Source organism: Apostichopus japonicus, chromosome 4 (assembly GCF_037975245.1).
Source record: "Apostichopus japonicus isolate 1M-3 chromosome 4, ASM3797524v1, whole genome shotgun sequence".
NCBI classification, from domain to species: domain Eukaryota; kingdom Metazoa; phylum Echinodermata; class Holothuroidea; order Aspidochirotida; family Stichopodidae; genus Apostichopus; species Apostichopus japonicus.
In genome coordinates this window covers 4,258,330-4,275,223 of record NC_092564.1, presented here as the reverse complement: position 1 = coordinate 4,275,223, position 16,894 = coordinate 4,258,330, and the positions used below count along the sequence as shown (strand labels likewise).

Here is a 16,894-nt window from a genome sequence, read left to right as displayed (position 1 = left end):
ACCAGCTCTGACACTGTCCTCTTTCTTCCATGGAGGAGCAACTTCATACTTGTTCAGTTCTTTAGCTGTAGAGATGAAATATTTATAGATAGCTCTGTTAGTTTGCTTGCAATTTTTGTCCTTTTTTTTCTCCTTTTCAAACTTACATATAATACAGAATTCACTCATCCTCAAGATTACATATTTTAATTTGACAGAAAAAGATGACCACAAGACACAAGAATACTTTCTATTCTGACGACACAATTCTCTCAATATGAGCAAAATCCCTGCTAGATAAGTTGAGAATATTTCACCACATTGTAATGTTAAAGAAGGAAGAGCACTGAGAACGTATGTTGGCCTAAATTTTATTACGTTATAAGACCTTCGACAACAAAAAACACAGCGATCCGGGAAACTAAAGGGCAAAATCATTTGCTGTATTGGCATACTATGAACAAACAGTTGTACTGATCCCTGTTCCCAGGTAAAAAGAAAAGCAACAAGTGAAAATATGTCTTCCCAGCTTGACAAGTCTGATAGGTCTTATTAATTCTCAGTAAAGTAAAAACCTAAGATAAAAAACTAAAATGTATATGGATATGATATACAAATTAAAGTTCTGATCAGAGTGTGATGTCACATGACCAATAAACTGCCCAATCTCTCACAGTTACTAACATTTTTATGAACATATGGACACGTGTAAGATATTCCAAGCTCACCTCAAACCTTTTTCCCATCTTTTAGATTACACAATTCACTAGTCCTCTCACAGTCTAACCACCAATCCACTCCCCCACCCACCCCAATCTTCCTCAAAGTATATATTTTATTTTTTCTCCTTCAGATGGAAAATAAAAATATTATTAATCAAAACATTATACATCATAAAATGTTTATGCTGGAATTTGATAAAATCGGTTTTTAAAATGACAACTGAATTACTGTACAATGGAAAAAATCTAATGAAGCATCGTTTCCAAATTCTGTGGCTTGTCTCAATTGTCAGATATCTTTATGTTAATGAATTTTAATCAAGCTATGAAATATTGCTATGAAAATATGCCAAATGCACAGTGACTTTCATTTTGCGATCAGACAGGTCAAACTAAATACTTTCTAAAGAATCCATATAAGAGGGTGTCCAGATAATGGATGCCTTCATTACATACTGACCTCAAAATTATACAATCACAAGACTAATAGAAGCTTATGGAGAAATACTTCTTTAAACAGTTGTCAACTTACAACAATTCCTGACCACATTTGAGATGAAAACATTCAAAACTAATGTAGCACACAAAGTTTCTAGTTGATGACCATTACTTGACTACAAGTGTTCTGCTAGGTTCTTGCACTATACAAATCTACTTATTAAGTTCATTCTATGCATTCATTTAAGAGTTCTTGTGGTTCCAAGGTTTTCAGAATTTGACCTCTGCAGAACTCAAATGATATTCTGCCATCACCAATTTTGTTAGCATTCTTGTCCTCACTAAGAGAAATCTATTTATTAAGTATGAAGTTTGTTCAAAATCTATGTTTGTACTTACCAGATTTACAAATAAACTTTGACCTCAACCAAAATCTAAAGGGTTCTTCAACTCGTTGAACTACATACTACGACTGAAGTTCAACCCCGAGTTAGGCTTTTAGAGTTATTGAGTTTACCAGGTTTTCATACTTTCTATATACTAAGTAAACAGTTAATGTAAGCTTTACCGCTTTGAATCTCTGTTGACCTTAAATGAATTTTTGACCACCACAAATTTCAAAACAGCTTTTCCACTCTCCAACACTATCTATCTCCATATGAGGAATTTATTTTAACCAAGATATAAACTTTTCGAGTTTACAAGCATGAGCATTACAAACACACATGCACACACAATGTAACAATCAATTCGATTTAATTTGCCTTCGGTAAGGAATTAATGAAACGGACAGAAATTTGCCTGACATGTAAGTCTTAGGAATCTTAGAAATCAAGAATTCCCAACCACAGACTGAACGTTGACTATTGAGACCAAGCAAAGTGTGTGTGTGTATGTATGTCTTTAGGAAACCACTGACCCACCATTTGCACTCAACTTGTCCACTTGACCGGGTTGACAAGTACAATTGCCACTGGCTGGATCGCAATCAGCTTTTGCCGGACAGTTACAGTTATTCAGACAATGGAAGCCAAATTTTCCTATTGGGCATGCTGCGTGAAAGAAAGAAACACAAATAGTAATGAGATACCTTAGAAGCACACACAGAGGTGGCTGAACAAAAATAACAGAAAAATACGAGTACAATAAAATAACAAATAGAACTTGGCATATTTCACAGTATACGAAAGCCAAACTGAGAGGAGGAGACAGAAAAGTTAGATGTGAAACAACTCAGACAAAATAACAAATCAAGCTCTGGGCAATATTTTAATAATCCTGTACAACTCACCCCTCTCCCCTGCCACCCTCCAGAAGCAAGGTTAAAGCTAGTGTCTCTGTACTAGCCATCATGCCTCCTGGTAGCAACAAGTAACATGAGCACAAACCATCCTCAATCACAGAAAGGCTTTAATGTTGAGTCTTAAATCGTGGCTACATTTCTGTTAAGTCTGACTAACAGAAAATATATATATGTTTTATTTCAGAATGGTACGTTTGGACGAAACTGTTATCTGACATGTGATTTCTGTGTAGAGGCAACTGGGTGCACTATCGTGGAGGGCAAATGTCAGTGTAAACCTAATTTCTATAGCGTGCTTTGTAACAGTCCTTGTGAGAATGGATTTTGGGGAGACACCTGCAAGGATCAATGTTCGTGTGAGAATGAGGGATCTTGTCATTCTACGACATTTTATTTGTCCTCCTGGTTTTACTGGCGAACATTGTGAAAACTGTAAGTTGACAAGAATCATAATATTTTCTTTGGATGACAACAAAAAAAGCCTGTAGTATCACTAAAACAGAATAATAACATTGAAGCTTCTGCACTGAGGAACATTGTAACAAACTGATCTCGTGACAAGGTATTGGTTATTAGGTCCAAGCACCTCTTTGTTTTGATCAAGTTGTATAATTCATGAATGTTTTCAAAGGAAGTAACTTTGTTATAAGTTCCTTAAATGATTTAAATTTATTTTCATTACTTTACCCATCTTATATAGGCCAATACAATGTAATAGATATTTATAGTGTGATATATTTCCCCACCTTTTTGTAAGAATTGCTATATTAAAAAAAAACATATTTGCCTGAGAAAGTGCTAAGTTACAATGATCGTGACAGAAGCAAGCAGTAACACTAATACAACAAAAGCTCGACTTAATCATCATTCTAAGAAAAGGGTGAAAAGAGAGGCTGACGAAATAGGAACACATTGCATTCAATTCCCGTGTATCGTTTTTCGAGAAACCACATATGAAGTTACCGAAAATAAATTTGAAACAAGCAAGTGTGATGTCATATATGGATGCACGCTGAAAAAAAAATTGTTTAAGTTTTTGTAAATCAAGTTTCGTCTAAAATTCATGATGCAATAACATATGAATACATCACACTTATTGGGCTATTAATAACCCCGCATCTCCTAAAGCAAAGTTGGAACCCTGTTGAATCTGAATTATTCGATGTGCCGTTTTGTAATATCTACTAATTGCATGCAGCTGTCTACTTTATATAAAAAAATGTAACCTGAACCTATTTATAAAAGTGTAAAAAAACATTGGCAATCGCTTTAGTGCCCTCTGTTTTTGGTGATGTGATTTGCTCTCTGTTCTAGTTCGTTTTGAAAACTGTCTTTGCCAGAACCATGCAAAATGTTTTGGGAACCTAAGAAATGTAGAAGTTTGCCGTCTCACTATGACTGCTTTGGTACTTTAATTTAAATCACGATGCTTCAGTGAGGCATATGGTACATTTCTGTAGCTAGTTTGAGATTTGCTAATAAAACAGAAATATAACTCCCGATGATTTTGATATTGGTAATCTGTAATGACTGCTTCAGGTTCAAGAAGTTTTCTCGTCTTGATTTTGTTTAAAGGTTGTACCAACTACAAATACGGATACAAATGTCAGTACCAGTGTTCCAGCGATTGCATTTCAAACAACCAAACTTGTGATCCGGAAACAGGTGTTTGTATTTGCCCGGCCGGCAGGACAGGAGAAAATTGTAATGAAGGTAGGTCATACTTGTGTTTTCCCAAAGTGAAGGTATTATCTGGCCAATTAACAACAGTAATTTAAACCTCTTTGCGAAGACCAAATTTATATATGCATATACCTGACCTAGTAAATGAGGCCCAGATTTTGGGATATGCCTCACGTAACATGCTTTGGTCGTTGAAGCGTTCACACGTACTTTTTCGGAGCTATTGCAATTCGTTCACTTTTGGGATTTCTGGGATCGTTTTATTTTTCATCAAAACACATTGTGATTCGTGTAGTTGTTTATTTGGAGTGATATTTTTATTGTTTATTTGGAGTTATTTTTTGTCTGTTCCTGTCATTCTGCATGTTTTTGTGTTCAATCAATGCTGTGTTTTGTCTTGTGTCAGTGCTGTCCGTGGTTTAAGGTCTGTAGCGTCAGTGTATCCTATCGTTCAGTGTATAGTCTATGTTGAGCCTAAGCTGCTAATCGTGAGTATCGTTTTTCCGTGTTCGCGGGTTTTTCTGTGCATTAGTGTATTCGTTATTATTGTCTGTTCCTGTCATTCTGCATGTTTTTGTGTTCAATCTGTGCTGTTTTTCGTCTTCTTTCTGTGCTGTACGTTGTTTTAGGTCTGTAACGTCAGTGTATCTTATCGTTCAGTATGTAGTCTCTGTTTAGCCTAAGCTGCTAATCGTGAGTATCGATTTTCTGTGTTCACGGGTATTCTGTGCCTCAGTGTATTCGTTATTTATTGTGTGTAACTTTCATTCTGCATGTTTTTGTGTTCAATCTGAGCTGTTTTTGTCTTGTTTCAGTTCTGTCCGTTGTTTTAGGTCTGTAGCGTCAGTGTATCCTATCGTTCAGTGTATAGTCTCTGTTTAGCCTAAGCTGCTCATCGTGAGTATCGATTTTCTGTGTTCGCTGGTTTATCTTTGACTTAGTATTTTCGTTATGGCTGTGCCTGATCGTTTAGTCTGCTGTAATGAGTGTAATATGTGGATCGAGTTTGAGATTTCTGGCTTGGAATGTGATTTTAAATCAGCGTCTAGTGAAGCTATAGTGTTTGTTTGCGATAAGTATGTGAAACTTAAGGAATTAGAGGAGCTATTGAATAGCTGTAGTTGTGTATGGCCGGAAGTCGGGAATAGTAGGGCTGTGAGTAGTGCAGTTGCTGATAGGAATTGTTGCGAGGTTGTTCCAACTTGTAATGGATTTGACGTGTTACCTGTGGAGAAGTTGCGTGATGTTGATGATGGGAACGAAGTCTCCCAGGAGGGAAATAGTGAGTGGCTAGTAGTGGACGAAGTGCGTGGTGATTGTGATGTGAGAGAAGATGGTAGTGTGGTTGTAAACAGCGGTCAGCGGGGACAGGAGAAGTCGAAAGGAAGAATGGTATTGTGTGGGGATTCACTAGTTCGGTATGTAGACCGAGAGTTCTGCAGGTCGGATAAAGCAAAAAGGATCAGGTTATGTTTGCCAGGTGCTAAGAATGTCAGCAAAAGGGTTAACAAAATCGTGTCAGATGAGGAGGTGGTTGTAGTCCAGGTAGGCACCAACAATGTGCAGAAGGAGTCACAAAACATTATTCAGCCTAGGTACCACGAATTGATGTGTCGACAAGCATCAACTCGGGCTAAAGTTGTCATATGTAGTTTGTTGCCAAGATTTGACAACAAGGCTCTGTCAGAAAAGATTGTAACTTTGAATGGTTTATTGTATAGTCTGTGTGCCGACTTCGGCTTCACATTTGTTGACATGTGGTCATCTTTCCAGCGTAGAAGGGATTTGTTCGCCAGGGATGGTTTGCACTTAGCTAATACTGGGGCCTCGTTGTTTGGTAGGATGGTGAATTACTATGTTGAACATCTATGTTTAAACTAAATTGGGGGGCGATGAGATCAGGAATAATTTTGGATAAAGATTATGTTCCTAGTGGAGGCAATTATAGGCGTTTTGAAAGCAAGAAAAGTGATAGTCATAGTTGTAACTTTAGGAGGCATTCTAAGGTACATAGTTTCAGGGATAACCTGAAGATTGTCTTTACCAACAGCAGCGATGATAATGATGTCGTGCTGTTTATGGAACGCGGAAAGGGTCAACGTGAGGCGCCGTCCACTCAGGAATGGTCGTTCTCTCAGAAACCGTCCACTTAAAGATCGCCGCTCAAATACAGCTGCCGTCCATTTTGAAATCGTCGTTTAACGTGAGGCACCGTCCACTCAGAGAGTGTCGTTGATACACAGACCGTCTACACAGCAACCGTCGTCCATTCAGGAACCGTCGATTCAGAAATTGTCGTGACTTAGAAACCTTCGCGAATGAGAAATTGCTGTTACACAGAAATCGTCGATTCAGAGATGGCCGCCCCGGAGATCGTCCATTCAGGGATGGTCGTCTCAGAGTTTGTCCATTTGAGTGACAGCCGAACCTGCATAGGCATATTGCCTATAACGTTAGGCGTAAGAAGTGTTTGTGTGGCTTAAGACTAGAGATGAGAAAAATAAGACTAACTTTAGTATGATGAGTATATATACTATTTGACTAATAGTATTACTAATAGTAATACTATGGAGACTGTTTTACCTCCATGGTAATATACTTAGTTATACTAGACTTGACCCTTATACTTCGTTGTGTTGACCCATTTCATTCAGTATCGGTTCTCACTCAATCTTTGGGAGTTTGGGCATGTTGAACTGACGCCCAAGAAAGTTCATACGTGCCACCCAAAAGGATTTATAATTATCAATCGTAATTACGAGTTATAATTTTCAAATAAAGTAATTGATTTGTTAGTACGAGCTAATATTTTGCAGTACTGAAACACTGGTTCGTTATATAGTGAAATATTTCTTGGTAAAAATGAGTTATATCTTGATAAATCATTAATTTGTTTAAATTAATGTCTTATTAATAGTACCACACATGAAGGATATTTAACATGCAATTATACACAAACTTTTTATTTCATCATAATGAATTGTAATCTCTTAACATGATTATTTATTGTTAATACAATAGTACATGTATAATTAAAAGTTAATATGTGACACTAAAAATACTTCATAATAAGTAAGCGATCATTAAGTGTTTCCAATGTTATTTTAAGTTTGTAACAGCTAGTGAAATAACTATTGTGTACTTATCAAATATGAGTATGGTATTCCACAGTTACAGTTTATTAATTCATTATTGTTAATTAAAGATTAAATGTTAACATGGTCATCATGATACAGATCACGTTTTTCCAATGTTTAGTATGGTACATTTTAAACGTGACGCTCAGTGACTGTAGCATACATGTAAAGTCATTGCTATCACTTTCTTTTATTTTCACAGATGCTGAGCTTGATGAGTGTGTGATGTCCATACTGCAACAAAGTAGTATGTATGGTGAGAAAATGGTTGGAGGGTTTCTTTTGGCAAAAGGAATACGTGTATCCAGGGAAAGGGTACGGCAAGCAATCAAAAGAGTTGATCCCGAAGGTAACTGCAGACCACATCTTACAGCACAGTACTTAAAGACTAGTGTAGGCTTATAAAACTAGGGATCGAGTAGCTAGTGGAGCTCCCTGCATGCATATACTACTGACATCAGTAACATTGCTCTAGCCAGTAAATGGTTGTGTTGTTTACAGTAGTTCAATTAAGAGGCAAAATGGGGCCATAATTGGTATGTTATTGCAGAATATGATAACTAAAATAAGCAATGTTTGGCATAATTTGAAACCATACCTTACTATTGCAGGTACAAAGTTAAGTTTGACATAGTTTTGTTATTTTCATTTAATTTTTATTGAAAATGTGTTAACTTGACTCTGTACAAAAATATGCAGATATTGACCAAAAGCAGTGCAAGAAAGTAAGTCCTCCTGTGCATTGCTTTGTACAGCAGTTGACAACCACCCTTTCAATACATAATTGACCTATAGGGGTACTTTATTTTGCAAATGGAAAAACCTCTTATGTGAATTTTATGTGCTTAGTCATTGAGTCAGGGCACAAATATGTCCTTGCAAGCTACTGTATGGTTTAATTAGCCCATCAAACTTTTAATGTTCTTATATCCTTCTAATTTTTTGTTGACAGGAGTTGAAAACCGAAAACGGGTTGCCCTGCACAGAAGACAATACTCAGTTGGAGGCCCAACGCTCTTTGGCACATAGATGGCCACCACAAATTGATCAGGTGATAAAGGAATTGCGTTTATATCTAAATGGAATCACAAGAAATGCTCATGAAAGCAACTTACTTTGGGTAGAATCATGGGCGTCAACAGGTGGGGGACGGGGGGACACCACTTTCAAAGGTGGAGGGGATATCATATCATTTGTCCCACCCACTTTTAAGAGCAGTTATTAAAAAAAAAACACATGCATATGCGCGATTTTCTATCACAATTGCTGAGCTGATTCAAGCAGAATCTAACTTAAGAATCATTATCAATAAATTGCACTGGAAATTAGAACAGTGCTTGGCCCTTTATCCCCTCCTCCGATATTCACCCTCCCCGCTTCGTCCGAGACCTCTGATAAAAGTTTGTGCGATGTTTGAACGATGTTTTAGAGTGTTTTGTGGAAGCACCCCTTCTCTCCAGAAATGGAATTCCCCTTGCCCTACACTGTGAATCAGAGAAAACAACGACGCATTTCAACTTGAAAACAAGGCGAAGACCCCACCAGGAAGGTAATATCATATATTTTAGGCCCTACAGACAGTATTCTGCCTGTATGCAGGATATTATATGATACCAAACTACCGACATTAGGTCTAGAACCCACGTAAACAACGGTTCATATTTTGCATTAGCCTACCACACAGTCCACACTAAGTCAATGGGGAAATGTAACATTAGGCCGCAAACACATGGCTGAGCCATTTTCTCTGCAAAATGAGGAATTTTCAATTGAATGTAATTGGCAAGAAAACGGGATAAATATGGGTATAGGATTTTGTCAACAGTCAAGTTGCATTTAAGCATTTTAAGCATTATACTTTGAAGGGGGGAAGTGAGGCACAGTGGATCACATCAGAGTCTTTAAAAACAGAAGAAATTAATCATGTATGATATCATCCAAATGATGCATTAATCAGGGCCTATAATATAAGGGAAATGAAGACATTTTTCGATTGTCGGGTCGAAACTAAAATTTTGCAAGTCACTGTAAATCGATCACAAATTGAAAAGAAATAATGTGCTGCACATTATTTCCAAGTCCAATGACCTCTGATGACCTTGAAATGCACTTCACTTTTTTTCGCACACTTTGTGTTGCGTGGATATAATAATATGTGCATCAATATCATTCATTGCTCCAGTTGTGGACTTTATGGTGTTCTTTTTCCTCACAGAATGGATTTCAGAAAATACTTTTCCAGACATCAGAGTGATTCTATTAGTCCATCTGCTCCATCAACTTCATCAGCGACAGGTGGAGCCTCAAGTTCACCAGAAGCGGAGGCTGCGGAGCCTGCAGAGGACAACTCTCTGATTCTGAAAAGTCAAAGTGACAATGGTGAACATCACGATTTTCCAGATGAACCCTTTCAACCTCCTGCCAATTGCATCCCGGTACAGAAGCTTGCCAACCGGACTCTTAAATTCCAACTACGATGGTTCAGTGAATGCCCATGGCTTCATTTTGATGAGAGCATTGGTGGAGTACTATACCACACATGTGTTCATGCCTCACAACAGAATCTCTCACAACTGGCACGTTGTGCAGAAGACACCTTTGTGAAAACAGGGTTCAAAAACTGGAACAAAGGGATAGAAAAATTCCGTAATCATGAAAAGTCCAATGCTCACAGGCTATCATCTGAGAACTTGACATCAAGCAGACAACCCAGGGGCATCAGTACCCAGCTCTCAGATTTGCTCCTAGAGAATCAACGATGTGCACGTGAAGCAATTGTAAAAATAATCACGTCACTGAAATTCTTATCCGAGCAGGGTCTTGCAATTCGTGGATCGGACGTCTCATGCGGTAATTTCGCAAAGCAGCTGAGGATGATGAAAACCTCAAGAGATGTCTGAGTAGGAAAGTCTCATTCTCATCAGCTAAGGTACAGAATGAGATATTGCAGACGATGGCCCATGCCGTACTCAGAGATGTCTGCAATGAAATTAATCGGTTGTCAACACAGTTTGGGATCATCACCGATGGAACACAGGACATTCAAGGGAACGAACAAGAAGCTGCATGTGTTCGCTATGTTGATGATTCATTCGATGTTCATGAAGACTTACTGGGTCTCTACCAAGTTGCTTCGACAACTGGCCTTTCAATATGCAAGATGCTACAAGATGCCATAATACGGCTTCAACTGCCCATTCAGCATCTTAGGGCACAAACTTATGATGGAGCAAGCAATATGTCAGGAAAGTACAAAGGATGCCAGGCAGAGATGAAGAAAGTCCAACCGCTGGCCATGTATGTTCACTGTGGAGCCCACGTAACCAATCTCATCACCGCCAAAGCCATACAGAACGCTCCGTACATACGTGATGCTCTGGATCATGTACAAGAACTTGGAAACCTCTATAACAGCTCCGGAAAGTTCCAGCACCTGCACTTGGATCTACATGCAGATGATGCTGATAGCCCCTCACCTACGCGACTGAAGCCAATATGCCCTACACGTTGGCTAACCCGTTGTCCAGCATAGAAGTCTGTCTTGGAGAATTACTCGGATGTGCTCGATGCCCTCCAGGAAGCAGCTCACGAATTGGGGACAAATACCGCATCTCGGGCTAGCGGTCTCTACAAGTGCTTCTCGTCGGGGAAATGTGTCCTTGGCTTGGTCTCATCGATCCCCATCCTCCAGTGTCTGGAGAACTTTAACAGGGCTCTCCAAGGATCAAAGGTGACAGTTTTTGGGATGCCTGCTGCAGCAGAGGTGACAATAGGAAGTCTCCAGTCACTCCGAGATCACCGCAAATTCGAGGAAATGTTTGCCGCTGCAGAACAGAAGCGACAACAGTATGATCTAGAACCAGTGGCCCTCCCACGGAAGCGCAAGACCCCAACCAGATACGAAGATAGCGCTGACCCTGGGCACACTACCAACTCAGTGGAAGAAGTATACCGAGTGGATTTCTTAAGGGTTATCGACAGTGCAACCTCCAATGTGAGAGACTACTTCTCCTCAAGCGATCTCACAGATTACAGGGACTTGAGTTCATTACTGCTTACTGAATCGTTCCAGCCACAGATAGTCAGTAGGTACCCTGAACTGTCAGCGTCCCTGGAGCAAGAACTGAGCTTTTTCCTAAAGCAGTTTTGCGGTCATCAATCCAGGAATACCAGACAATCTTCAAGGACATGGTTCCAGAGGTCCGGCGAATGTTCCCCCAGGTTGAGCGGTTGCTACACTCCTGCTCATCTCCCCAGCAAGCTCGTGCACAGCCGAACGTTCATTCAGTGCTCTTCGACGCATGAAGACCTGGCTCCGTTGCACCATGACACAGCAGCGCCTTAATCATCTCATGATCTGCCATGTGCATTGCGATAGGCTGGCAGCGTTGAGTCCACAGAGAATCGCAGAAGTGTTCATCAGATCATCAGACAGTCGTATACCGATTTTTGGGAACTTCTGACAATGCGGTGAATCCTCCTAAGTTGGGTGTTGGGACAAGCACCGAGTGACCCAGTGACATATCCTTTCCCATTTTTTAAGGTCAAGAAATCTGGACTCCCTGGGCCCCTGCTATCTATCACTTGCAACGTCATTTATCTCCCATTCTCCCAGTATCCTAAATCTGCCCATTTAATTCGTTCGGGGGGGGGGGGGTGGAGACCATTCGAAAGTGTATTGAATCTTGCACATATGTTGTTTGTATGGGTTCCAAAGGATTAGGTAAGCCATACAGGTAGATGGTGATGAGTTACTATGTTCATATCACTACCTCCAGTCCCTTGGACTGGACGGACGAATAGGGGTGTAGGGGTTAAGTAATTAAGGCTACATGTATTCGCCGGATATGGTAGATCTTTATTGTTTAGTGCCGGCTAGGTGCTACATACGCTCTGCGGGCGGTGCCTTTTTCTGATTATTAAAGTACCTGGGCACATAACAACTGACGTCTCGCACCTACATGCATGTATTATATATACCACTCCACTCATCCCGTAGGTGACGGCGCCACTTTTTCAATATTTCGTTTGAGATGGACGCTGTGTAATTCGTCTCCCTTGGTGTCAGAACGGCATCTTTCTACCAGTACTTTCTGTCGGAATTTAGTTTTGTGAGACAAAATTTCTCCTCACAGATCTGGTTCTGATGTAACTAAAAACGACTCAGGAAGGCCTTCTCCTGCGATCTAGGGGGTTTTATGTACCCAACATTTTCTGGTACGCTACGGGCCAAGCAATGGTGGCGCTCCTCTTAGATAGTATAGTGTCCTTGTAATTTTCTGAAACCTGCTGACGCCCATGGGTAGAATAGTAATATGGTAATTAAAGAGTTCTTGGAATTTGGCCAACCATTGCAATTTCAAACTTTTCTGGTGCCTGGCAACCTCTTTAATTTATGATATGGGCTCCAACAAGGACAGTTTTCAGGCTTTGGGTCACCTATACCCAAAGTACTGCCAAACTGCCGTGTAGTCATCACCAAACGCGGAAGTGACTCTGGTACCTCAGTGCATGTTTCTTTTGTGAAAAAGGTATAGCACTGTGATATCGTCATACCTTCATATTAGTGTGGGCCGGCATAAATATGATTATTTTAATTTCTGGATCGAGTTGTGTACCCGTGTCTATTGAAAGCTGCTCTTATGAGATTTTGACTTGTATTGATTTTGACTTGTCTTGATGGTTTGACACATTAATGTTCCCAGTATAGTGCAAAATAAAAGGGAAAAATGGAAGATGGTCTCATTTGCAAACTGAATGATGCAACATGGATGATAAAAGCTATGTGAACTATCTACCAAAATGTGAAGCCATCTAAACATATTTCAAAGTTGTGATTAGAATGTTAAAGTTGGGAAGATTTAAGTGATACCAAATTCTGGTTTAAAGAGGGCTGTAAGGGCGTTATGCCAAAGAAAGCCTGTTAACATGTGCCAAGAATATGAAGCATGTATATCTTAGGGATTACAGTAGGTGCATCAAGGTTCATGCAGTGCGGTAATAATTTTGAGGCACATATAATATTTAATCACAAAAATGTCAATGGTCTTAACTGGTGTAAAATTTCTTTCAAATTTAGATGGAGATTTGTCGTACATGGAGGGATTGATGGTTTCAGTAGACTGCCTGTTTACCTGGTATGCTCCACCAATAATAGAGCAGACACTGTATTGAAAGCGTTCCGTGGTGCTGTTGAAGCATTTGGTCTTCCCTCGCGAGTTCGATCGGACAGAGGAGGTGAAAATGTAAAAGTTTGCGAGTATATGTTGAACCATCCGATGAGAGGTGCCGGGAGAGGCTCGTTTATTGCAGGGAGAAGCGTGCACAACCAACGAATTGAGAGATTGTGGCGGGATGTATTTCAGGTAGGCAAATATGTGGCATCATCCCACCTGAAAGATAGTACAGCATACATTATGTGTATTATAACCATGTGTTTGACCTTTCCTGGTAATGTTCCAACTTCCACTGTGGTTTTGGGCCCTTTCGTGTTCCTTTTTGTTGCACAAAATTCCACCAATGACTCTGATTAACATAAACATACTCCTTCATAAAGTTCTTGCTTGCAGAAATTTTCTCACAGATTATTACTAAAGCACAGCACTGTCTTAAATGAAGTTACATACACAACTCTTATTTCCACTGTATGAAGTTGACTTAAACTCAGTACATAGTGGTCTGCTACTATTCGTATTTGCACTGAATATGCATTATGGTTAAAGAAAAGGGATAGTTCTTGTACTCATATACATGTAAAAGCTAGTATCTCTCTGACATGGGGATATGTTCAAAAGTATGATATTCTGTGCATGCTTGACCTTTGACCTATAACATCATAGCGTAGGTTACATTGGCAAAATATGAACTGCATACACCCACCAAGTTTGAAGTTCATTGGGTGTACTTGTTTATGACAAGTTTATGATAAACTTGTTTGCATTTTTTTTTTGCTAATTGGATCTATGACATAGAACCTTAGTTATTACTTTGTTTTTATTTTGCCCTTCTTACATGGGCATATATGTTACTTGGAAGTAACTTTCACACTCTAACATGGGGGTGTTGCCAAAAGTGTGGTTTTCCTTTCTGACCTGTGATGTCACATATCATGAGGACACTAGATCACAGTAAATACTCACCTACCCACCAATTGAGTTTGAACTTTATGTCACTTACCATCTAGGAGTGACACACTTTTTTGGCCATGCACACACCATCAAACAAATCCCCCTCCCCCAACTCAAGCCCCATTGGTAACTCTAGCCCATTTAATGGGCTTAACAAAGGGTACTCCCCATTGAACTACCAATTTTCAATTCAGTACCTCATGCGGTTGTAAGGTGTATAAATACATACACAAGGTTGTGATAACAATCAACCAAAAGCGCCCAAAAAAATTCATATAAAATGGGCTATGCTTTAGAGATTCTATTACAGAAGATCACTGTCATTGCTGTTAATGCTCTCTGCACGGAGAGCAATGAAACTGTTGTCATAAAATTTCAACAGTTCGTTCAATTCTTGTATTTTCAGTCATGCCTCACCGTTTTCTACAGGCAATTTAAAGATATGGAAGAGTCCAATGTACTCAACATAGATGATGAGTTGCACATGTATTCTCTTCAGTATGTGTTCAAGCCACTCATACAGAAAGCTCTCGATGTATTCTGTGAGTCATATTCACACCATAAAATCAGAACTGCTGGTAACAAGAGTCCAATGCAGCTTTGGGTTGATGGTGCTTGCAGTGGTCACCCAATTGATATCATTCATGACGTGAGTTCACTTTCTTTCTTTTTATCTTTTTCTCTTTTTTGACATTCTTTTAACATTTATGTAACAACAGGTCAAAATTATTGATTACTTGCCGAAGGCATGTATCAAAGACTGATGAGAAAAAGGTGTTTAGGTTCAATAAGGTTAGACACACCAGAACACAAAGAAGTCTAGTGAGATAACATGAAGAAATTAGGGTTTAACGTTTAAAAGCAAGAACTAAGAGAACAATATAGTTCACACAGAAATGAATGAGTTTGGGGAGTAGTAAATGGGATGATATGCAAGTATATTAGGTGAATATGCATCCTTGCATGTGTCTCACATATTGTTTTCTTTTTACAGGAAGACCTAGAGCGCTATGGTATTGAACCACTGAATGATGGTAATGACATAGAAGATGAAAATGCCAACATTGTAAATATTCCAGACAACAACTTGTTGAGTGAAGAAGGAGAACAGCAACTATGCCAGGACTTTGATGTCCAAAATAAAACTTTTGCTAATGATACTGAAAAATTGAGCTACTTTAATGCAGTTGTACAATATCTGCATTCTATTTTAGAGCAGCAATAATTTTATTTTTTCCTCATGCAGAATAACTCCCACTTTCATGTGCTATGCTTGGGGCAGGTTGCATTCACACTTGTTTTGGATTCCTTACTCAAAGCGAAGGAACTAACTTATGTATTTACTTTGGCATGTGCGTGTGTGTAACACTTTGCCTTGCATGCATTATAATTCAAGAAGGGAATGATTGATAATAATCATAATCATATACTTGGTTGGTGGGTAGACCTCAGTCAGCAGATGAACCCTATTGATTTTGGTGCTCATATCAGTAGTATTAATTAGGGTCACTAAGTCAAATGTTAAATTTTCAAATTGTAGTAACTCATCAACTATGACAGTTGAAGTGCAATGTTGTTATTGGAAGACTGCACTTGCTGATGACAGTTGCAATTGATATCATGCACACTAAAGAGTAGGTGGGGCTAGCATTTTTTTAGTAGCTGTAGTGAGGTGAAAGTTTTGAATATTCAGAGCTTGGTAGTACTTCTATATTCTCAAGGGGTTAACACTTTTGACCAATTGCTGGACACCCTCTTCACCCTACATGATAGTATCGTACCGCAGTTAATGTGGTAACGGCATTGTATACATGCACATTAAATAATTAGGTTCCGTATGTTTGCTGGTAGTGATGCGAACTGTATCACTACGCTGAATGGAAGTCACGCTAGCATGGTGCATCCGGCCAAGCCATTCCAAACGTGGGTTTCCAAATAAACAAACGAAGTAAAGTGAAAATATCTGAACAGAAGTCAAAGAGAAGGTATTGCAGTATGGTATGGAATAAGATTTGGAGGATAAGATGTTTGGTTCTGTGTACTCGAACATTCAATACTAGTAGGCCGCTGTCATCCGATACTCTGGATCGGATACTTAAATGATCTCGTTGAGTTGAGGCTGTTTTTTCCTCCCTTACTAAATAAAAAGAAGACGGTAACGTTAATATCAGAGTGTCGCCTTTATTGTTGTCACCGATCTTTACCGACAGGCTTACCCATTCCATCCCTCTCCCGTTTGGCTGCGCCACAACATAACAAAAGTTTGTGAACAGGATAACACAAAGGGAATTATTTATCATAACCATACTTGGTGTATGAGTGGTCCATAGTCAGTAAATGAACCCTATTCATTTTGGTCTCATATCATGAACCCATAGTCACAAGGTCACAGGGTAGAATGTTAGTTATATAATGGAGGGTCAAATGTTACAACCATCAAATTTCAAGCACTAGTCATCCACCATAAGCTGAGATTTCTTTAAACTTGCAATGATTGTATTGAGA

At 39.2% G+C, this 16,894-nt stretch overlaps 1 protein-coding gene across 2 annotated transcripts; it reads left to right on the top strand.

The window, feature by feature from the left end:
- The first annotated feature begins 7,375 nt into the window (after window positions 1–7,375).
- On the top strand, window positions 7,376–15,805 carry LOC139966199 (uncharacterized). 2 transcript variants are annotated; one of them, XM_071969000.1, is made up of 5 exons: window positions 7,376–7,611; window positions 8,215–8,313; window positions 13,342–13,627; window positions 14,796–15,038; window positions 15,384–15,805. In XM_071969000.1, the coding sequence occupies exons 3-5, from the start codon at window positions 13,526–13,528 to the stop codon at window positions 15,612–15,614; spliced, it is 576 nt and encodes a 191-aa protein (XP_071825101.1). In that variant the 5' UTR covers window positions 7,376–7,611; window positions 8,215–8,313; window positions 13,342–13,525; the 3' UTR covers window positions 15,615–15,805. The 2 variants fall into 2 exon arrangements, with proteins under 2 accessions (XP_071825101.1, XP_071825100.1); XM_071968999.1 differs by lacking the exon at window positions 13,342–13,627.
- Window positions 15,806–16,894: the final 1,089 nt, after the last annotated feature.